Source organism: Macadamia integrifolia, chromosome 2 (genome assembly GCF_013358625.1).
Source record: "Macadamia integrifolia cultivar HAES 741 chromosome 2, SCU_Mint_v3, whole genome shotgun sequence".
Classification (NCBI taxonomy): Eukaryota; Viridiplantae; Streptophyta; class Magnoliopsida; order Proteales; family Proteaceae; genus Macadamia; species Macadamia integrifolia.
Genome location: NC_056558.1, coordinates 6,640,773 through 6,649,092, shown reverse-complemented (window position 1 = coordinate 6,649,092; position 8,320 = coordinate 6,640,773). Strand labels below are relative to the sequence as shown.

Below are 8,320 nucleotides of genomic sequence, written 5' to 3'. Positions count from 1 at the left end.
TCCATATGGTAACTTCCCCTTGTAGAGGAATTATTCCAAACGTGGAAGATACAGCAAATATAGTAAGATTGCCAATGGACGGTTTGACAGAAGGTAATTTGGAAATTTAGATTCCTGCTCCAAATACCATTGAGAGATCTACCCAGGACCCGACCATGGTGGATAACCCACTGGGCAGTGGTTATGGATCAGATTCAGATCCAGAGGACTTGGTACTCTACTCTTCTGAGAAGGAGTCAATGACCTCTGGGAATGGCAGAGACGATGCAACGAAGGGAGAGACTACTTCGGTTGCTGTACTCAATGAAGTCGAAGGCGGCATTGCTTCTAGAACTCTTCGTCCTCGCAAAAAAAAATTGGTATATACTGGTGGTCGCGGAGGTCGCAATCAGGCAAGAGGAGGGAGAGGCGGTCGCGGGCAGGATTGGGGTGAGACAGAACATGTGATTTCTGAAATGTCTCCAGCTGCCCTTGAGGCAAGTAGAATTATTATTACTCACCAGGAAGTAGAAGAACTTGATCATGCTATTATAAGAGCAGACGGCGAGGCTAAAAGGAAAGGAAAATTTATTGCTGCGACGGGGCAGACCTTGAGGTCTGATCGTCAGGCTATTCCCAGGAATTGATTTATGAAGTTTCTCTTTTGGAACATAAGGGGAATGAAGAAGGTTGCCGGAAAGCGCGCCTTAAGAGAATTAATAAAGAAGAAGAACCCTGATCTCCTTTGCATTGCTGAACCAATGATTCCAGTAAGTAGTTTTCCAAATCTGTATTTTAATAAATTGGGATTTCACTCCAACTTTATTTATAATAATAGAATGGGTAGAATTTCGAATTTATGGATTATGTGGAAAAGAAATATAAACTGCCCTGTGGTGATTTCGGAGTCATCCCAGCATATTTCTGTTTCCCTGACTTGGGATCTTTCCCAAATTCAAGTCTCTTTTGTCCATGCTAGCAGTTTTCGAGCAGAGAGAAGAGCTCTTTGGTTGGACTTGGTAGCGGATACTCCTCACACTACAATCCCTTGGGCCATGATAGGTGATTTTAATGCTTATCTTCAGTCGCATGAAAAGAAGGGACCAGGTAATTTTAGTTTGGGCTCTGCTGTGGAATTTAATGCTATGATAGACTCTTGTTCCATGGCTCAGCTGCCTTCAAGTGGAAGAAAATTTACCTGGAGTAATAATCGGAAAGCTGGTAATGTTTCGGCTGTGCTCGATAGAAGCTTCTGCAATGAGAAGTGGTTAACTGTTTTTCAAGATTCCTCGCAACTAGTGCTGCCGAGAATTGCTTCTGATCATGGGCCGATTTTGATGGTCTCCGATGCCAGCCAGCGACCCTCAAATTGCCCTTTTCGCTTTCATCAATTTTGGATGGAACATGAAGACTTCGTCAGAATTGTGGCTTTGTCTTGGTCTGAATGGGTCCCTGGTCCGCCTATCCTTGTTCTCACTTCTAAATTGAAGCGGCTGAAGAGAGATTTAAAATCCTGGGCGAGATCTGCTTTTCCCAATTTTGATGAAGATCTAGAGCATGCGAAGAAGACTCTGAACCAGATTCATGACCAGATTGCAAGTGAAGGGATGAATGATCATCTATTTGCTATGGAAGCTGATGCGAAGACGGGATTGGTGAAAGCCTTGGAAAACCATGAAAAAATCTGGGCAGAAAAGGCGAGAATCAGGTGGTTGAAAGCTGGTGACAAGAACTCAAAATTTTTTCACCTTTCAGTCAAAATGAGAAGAAACAAAAACTCAATCAGAGCTCTCAAGAAGCAGGATGGGACTATTGTGGAGGGGTATAATCAAATAGGGGAATATATTGTGGACTTTTACGAGAGGTTCCATAGAGCATCCACAACAGTGAATCATGAGGATTTATTGGATAATATTCCAAAAATTCTTAATCAGATGGACTGCTATAAGATGGACTCTCTTCCTGGGAATGAGGAAATAAGGAGGGCAGTTTGGGAGCTCGACCCGGATAGCTCACCGGGCCCAGATGGTTTCTCTGGTGCATTCTTTCGCAAATGCTGGGATATGGTGGAAGTGGAGGTTTGCAATGCTGTGAAACAGTTTTTCAGCACTGGGTCCATGCCAAATGGGATAAATAATAATTTTCTGGTGTTGATTCCAAAGGTGGATGGTGCAAATACTCTTGAGAAATTTCGGCCCCTGTGTATGGGTAACTTTTTCTGCAAAATTATATCCAAAGTAATGGCGATGCGACTTGAGACTCTCCTCCCTCGTCTGATCTCAGAAGAGCAGAGTGCCTTTCAGAAGGGGAAGATGATCCATGACAATATAGCTGTGGCCTCTGAGCTTGCAAATTTAATGTTCTCTGCAACTAGAGGTGGGGGCCTTGGTCTTAAAATTGATATAAGGAAAGCTTATGACACTATTTCCTGGTCTTTTATTTTTCAGGTGTTGAGTAAATTTGGCTTCTCCAATAAATGGATTAATTGGCTACACCAACTCCTGCTGTCGACCAAAATTTCTATTCTGGTGAACGGAGGTCCTCAAGGCTTCTTCGGGGTGGAGCGTGGCCTGAGACAAGGTGATCCTATATCCCCCATGTTGTTTATTATAGCAGAAGAAGTTCTGTCTAGAGGGTTGTCAAACCTGGTTCAGAGCAAGAGTCTCAAAACAATCAGTGGACCAAGAGGAGTTACTACTCCTGGACACATTTTATTCGCAGATGATATATTCATCTTCACCAACGCCTCATTGAGATATGTAAATGCTCTGAAATCTTTTTTGATGAAGTATCAGGACTTTTCAGGTCAGTGCATCAATTTTGAGAAAAGTAAGCTTTTCCTAGGAAAGATAGCTCCTGCTCGCAAGCAGACAATTGCTGATACCCTTGGAATTCAGATATGCACTTTCCCAACTCGCTATTTAGGAGTTGAAATATTTAAGGGTAGAGTCAAGAAAGAGGCTCTGCTTCCAGTGATGGACAAGGTGAAAGGACGTCTTGCGGGTTGGAAAGGAAAACTTTTGTCTTTGGCGGGCAGAACGGAGTTGGTCAGATCAGTCATTGCTGGTATCCCTAACCACAGTTTTGCTATTTATTGGTGGCCTTCTTCCCTTTTATCTATAATGGAACGATGGATGAGAAACTTCATTTGGACGGGGGAGATTGAAACGTCCAGAAAAATTACTGTTAAATGGGACTCACTTTGCATGCCTAAAGAGGAAGGTGGTTTAGGTATCAGGAGACTCCGAGATACCAATAAAGCTATGTTGTGCAAGCTTGCGTGGAGGATAAAGCATGAGAGGACAGCCTCCAGCTCCTTCCTTAAAGCCCGCTTTGTTAAAAAAGATGGTAAGCTCAAGAAAGGAGTTTCTTCCTCTATTGCCTTGGGGGTGAAAAAAGTTTGGAGGTTTGTGGAAGTTAATGAGAGATGGATTATCGGTAATGGTAATCTTACAAATTTTTGGAAAGATAAATGGTGGGGACCTAAATCAGTTCTGGAGGAGTTAGAGAGTTTCGACCTGACAACTCTTACATTTACAGCTAAGGTGAGAGAATTTATTTGTGGTGGAGAATGGGCGCTCCCTGAGGTGAGATCGGCGGAGTTGAGAAGAATTTTTGAAAAAATTAAGCAAATTAAAATTCCTTCAGGCGAATTAGATGACACATGCTGCTGGTCCTTGTCGACCTTGGGAAATTTTTCTACAGCCTCAGCTTGGGAGTGCATCAGAAGGAAGGCTAATAAGACTCCATGGAGCAATCTGGTTTGGAGGAAAGGCCTGCCACCTAGGTTCTCCACTCTAGGCTGGCGCCTTGCACATGGTAGACTGCCAACAGATGAACAGATTAGACATAAGGGGATTTACCTTGCTTCAAGGTGTGCCCTCTGCAACCAAGGCGAGGACAGTATTGATCATATTTTCCTCAGATGCTCCTTCGCGACTTCTGTCTGGGAATCTTTTACTGACTGCTTTGATGTGAGATGGAAAATGCATCAGTCGATTAATAATCTGATTAGTTGGTGGAAAACGAAGGGAAGAGTAGTAAATCTCAAAACACCTTGGATGATGGGTTTTTCTATTATAGCAGCAAATATTTGGTGGGAAAGAAACAGAAGGTGTCACGATAACAGTGCCAGGAATGATAAGCAGATATTTGATTTTAGTCGGCAAGAGCTCTATCTTTGCATAGGGAAGGTGAAGGGAGAGGTGAAATCCCCGACTGATGTTATGTGTTGTAGGAGATTGGGTTTATCTATAGCTCTGTCCAGGTATCTCCCTCCTCTGGAAGTCCACTGGTGTAAGCCTCATCCAAATTGGCTCAAGCTTAATGTCGATGGTAGTGCTCTGGGAAAACCGGGAAGAGCAGGGGCTGGAGGTGTAGCTCGCGACCATGATGGCCAGGTTCGGGATTCTTTTAGTATTTTTCTGGGCATTAAACAGATTTATGAAGCGGAGTTTGAGGCTGTTATGGAGGGCATTTTGATGGCAAAGGCGCTGGATGCAAAGGGTCTTTGGATAGAGTCTGACTCGGCTACGGTGGTCACTGCGATTCAGAGTAACCATATTCCATGGTTCACTCTCCAAAAATGGTTGTCTCTTCTTCCATTCCTGGAATCGATCCCATGGAAGATCTCCCACTGCTTTCGCGAAGCTAACCCGATAGCGGACTACTTGGCAAAACAGGCTTCCAAATCTGGAAACTCTGTATTCTCGACGTCTTTCCCCAGACATATAGCAGAGTTCTTACAGAATGATATTCAGGGTAGGCATCGTTTTAGATTCCCGTAGGGCTTTTTCTAGCTCTTTCTGCTGATGGCCATGCCGAAGGTGGAGATTGCTAGTGGCGCTAGGGGTTTTTTCTTTCTGCCTTGCCTTTTTATTGGTTTTCCTTGTTGATGTATTTTTCCTTCTCTTTTTATAAAGATCACCTATTAGCAAAAAAAAAAAAAAATGGAACATTAGTCAATCATTGTAGTCTTTTTTAGGTTTTTTGTGTTCTTAATATTATATTCCTTGGTTCTTCAGAGACTATAACTCAAGAGTGATATCTTTTTAGTGTGCATCTAGGTGTTACAACGAATTTTGTTGATGAGTTTCGGGCATTACTTATGTGTCTTCAACAAGCTAAAAACATGAATCTAATGAAGGTTTGGGTGGAGTGTGATTCAGTCGATGTGGTAATTATGGCATCAAAAGGTTTAGCTTGGTTTGTTTTACAACAATGGACAGCCCTCGATGATTACTTTTAACGAATTGAATGGTGAATAACTTACTGTTATCGCGAAGCTAATCCCATTGTTGACGTCCTTGAAAAGTCGGCTACGAAATCATAAGCAACATTTGACCCTATCTCTTGGAAAAACATGATGCAAGAATATCTTCAAATAGATGCTCAAGGTAAAGCAAGATTGTGATTTGTTTAGCCCTGCTGGTTTTATGTTTTATATGGTTCTAGTGTTCTCTGGTCTCTACCTTGCTAATGGCAATGCCGAAGGTGGGAGTTAGGCTGGTGAGGAAGATGTTTAATGTCTGATTTGTTTTATTTTCTTCTGTATTCTATTTTTTCTATTTTTAATACAAGTGACCTTTTAGCGGAATAAAAACTAAAGCCTAGGTCATGAATCAAAATGTTTCCCTATTGTTTTCAACATAATATAGGTTTCAGCTAATCATCAATTGTGAAAATAATTATTTTTTTTCCTCTTCTTTATTTCTTCCTGTTCTTCTTTTAAAACTCTAAATGGACAAAAATCTTTTGGAAATCCTTTTTAGGATGTTGAATGAGTAAAAAAAAATCAAAGGATATTTTGATCAATGATGTTCAAAAGGTAGAATTAACAAAATACCTATTTGATGTTTTTCCCTTCCGATGAATGTGGTATGCGGGGACCATCCCTGGAACATGCATTCTTGAGGATCAGAGCTCATCTAAACAAGAGTGTTTTATTTTTCTTTGTTTTACACTTTGGAAAGTGTATTTATGAACAAATGACACCGATCTAGTTCTAGATATTGTATTTAGTTGAATGTTTGTATATGCAACATCGATCATCTTATCTTCCTTTTTTTTTTTGTTAACTAAGGTGCCCGAGTCAACTTACGCAAACCTCGACTAATCGTCAGGGAGACTACCATAGCAACCCACCTACAGTCTCCACTTAAATTGCAGATGCACAGATGAGGAATTGAACCTGAGACTTACAACATCGATCATCTCTTTACAACGCTAGATGAGGTTATGTTGCTAGGTCAAAATTTAGACTAAGGATGTGTTTGGTATGTGTTCTTGGAACACGTTCTAGGCCGGTAATGCATTCTGGGATGAAAAAAGTACTATTTGGTATGCATTCTCATTCATGAGAACTGGAATGCAGTGGAGAACGAGACTTGTTTTAGAATGGGTATATTGGTCCATTCCACGTTCTGAAAAATTGGGGATAAAACTTATTCTGGAAGGCCGCGATGAACTCGACTACATCCTCGACCTTTCATCCTTGACCTAGAGAGCAATGAGAGAAAACCTCTGAGGGGAGCTTCATGGAGAAGAATTTGTGAGCTGAGGGAGCTTAAACGATTAACCCTTTTCGTCGACTTCTCCTCAAACCCTAACGGTGTCTTCTTCTTCTTCACTTATCTGATATGCTTTTCCCATTTGTTGTTGTGGTTACCGTTTTAGATTTTATCATGACCTCAAGTTCTTAGTTGGAGATCGAATGGAGATTTTCTTGAAATGGTCTCTATAGTAGTTGTACACTGAGATTTTAGCAGTGGATGAACATTTATTGAATAAATGGAGATTTCTTCTCATTCTCAAGGATTTTTCATCAGTTCTCTCGTTTTTTTCCCCCCCTTTATTTTAAGCTTTATTGCACGTAACTTGTTGTGCGAGAGGAATTTTGTTGAGATGTTGTGGTTGAGCTTCATCGTTGTGCACCAAAGCCTCAAAAGCCCTTTGATATAAGTGAAATTGGGGAACAAGAAGAAGTCGAAGTGGAAGAGGAGATGAATCAGTAGGCAATTGGAGTAATTACAAAGCCAAAAAGGTGAAAAAGAGTGATATGATGGTTGTGCCTTCGAAGTATCAGGATTCAGTTCTTCAGCCTTGGAAGCGTCAGAATCGTAGGAGATCAATAGGTACGGAAGATGATTGAGCCGTTTAATGGATGGGTATTATGATGTGGGTTTTCTATCTCTGATGTTATTATGATAAGCTGATCTTCTCTTCTCCATGGAGATTTGCAGAGATCGGGTCTGAACGAATACCTTTATTTACTGGAAGTGAATGGATTTCATAATTAGATTTTTCATCATCCTCTCCTTTTTCTCTTGCAATTTTGATGTTACAAAAAAATTAATTCTAGAGAAATAGAAAATGTCTATAGGGTTTTGGTATCAGTTCCAGATACTTATAATCTGAGGTGGATCCATGAACTCTTCATGTAAATTTGGCGTGATCCCAAGAACAATTATTGCAGAAGGGAGATTTTGATGCATTATGTAGAAATTTATCACTTCCAAGTTCTAGTTACATATTTGATTTAGGATTGATTTATTCTGATTTTTTATTCTCTCCCTTCGTTGGCATCATTGCAATTGCTGCTAGTTGTGGGTGGTCAACACTGATATATATATATATATATATGGAGAGTCCAGATGGTTTCAATTCTCGTACGCCTAGGAGGAACCTAAGGGTCGACGCATGTATTTTTTTGACGGACTATCTTTTCCTTTATTTTTTCTCTCTCCTCCTCTCCATCCACCCTCTGTTTTTCTCACACGATTTATCAGTTTTTTTTTTAAATTCTGCTCAATGGTTTTAAGTATCGGTCCTTATCAATATCAATTCGATACCAATAAATATTAAGAAAACAATGAAATATTAGTAATAAAAAGATAAAAATAAATAAAAATAAAAGAAATTGTGAGAGATTTAATAAGAAATGGAATAATAAAAAATGAAAAAGAATTGAGAGAGAGAGAGAGAGAGAGAGTATTGATATAGTCTCATATTAATTGTGGATGACTCGACAATCATGTATAAGAGCCACAAGAGGCCATCCCACTTCAAACTAGTTAGTTTTAAGATGGAAGTCTTAACATGGTATCAGAATGGGTACGTTGGGTCTGTATCGATGATGGACTCTTTACTCAATCATAAAGATGGAGCCTTAAAAGACCTACACGTTAGGAGGAGTATTGAGATAGTCTCACATCGACTGTGTGTGATTCAAAAATGAATAATTGACATGTGAAATGATTTGTAATTGGCTTTTTTTTTTTTTTTGTAGGAATGTCAGAATTGTAATTACTAGAATTCACAAAGGATGTCACATGTGAGGTAG

The 8,320-nt window shown here is 40.2% G+C and overlaps 1 protein-coding gene across 1 annotated transcript in view; it reads left to right on the top strand.

The window, feature by feature from the left end:
- The first annotated feature begins 818 nt into the window (after window positions 1–818).
- The window catches only part of LOC122094788, a 9,144-nt gene continuing 1,642 nt past the window's right edge, over window positions 819–8,320 (top strand). The window contains exons 1-3 of the mRNA XM_042665389.1: window positions 819–1,687; window positions 1,766–4,740; window positions 5,046–5,184. Of these exons, the coding sequence (XP_042521323.1) occupies window positions 819–1,687; window positions 1,766–4,740; window positions 5,046–5,184 (3,983 nt within the window). The remainder of the gene's footprint in view (window positions 1,688–1,765; window positions 4,741–5,045; window positions 5,185–8,320) is intronic.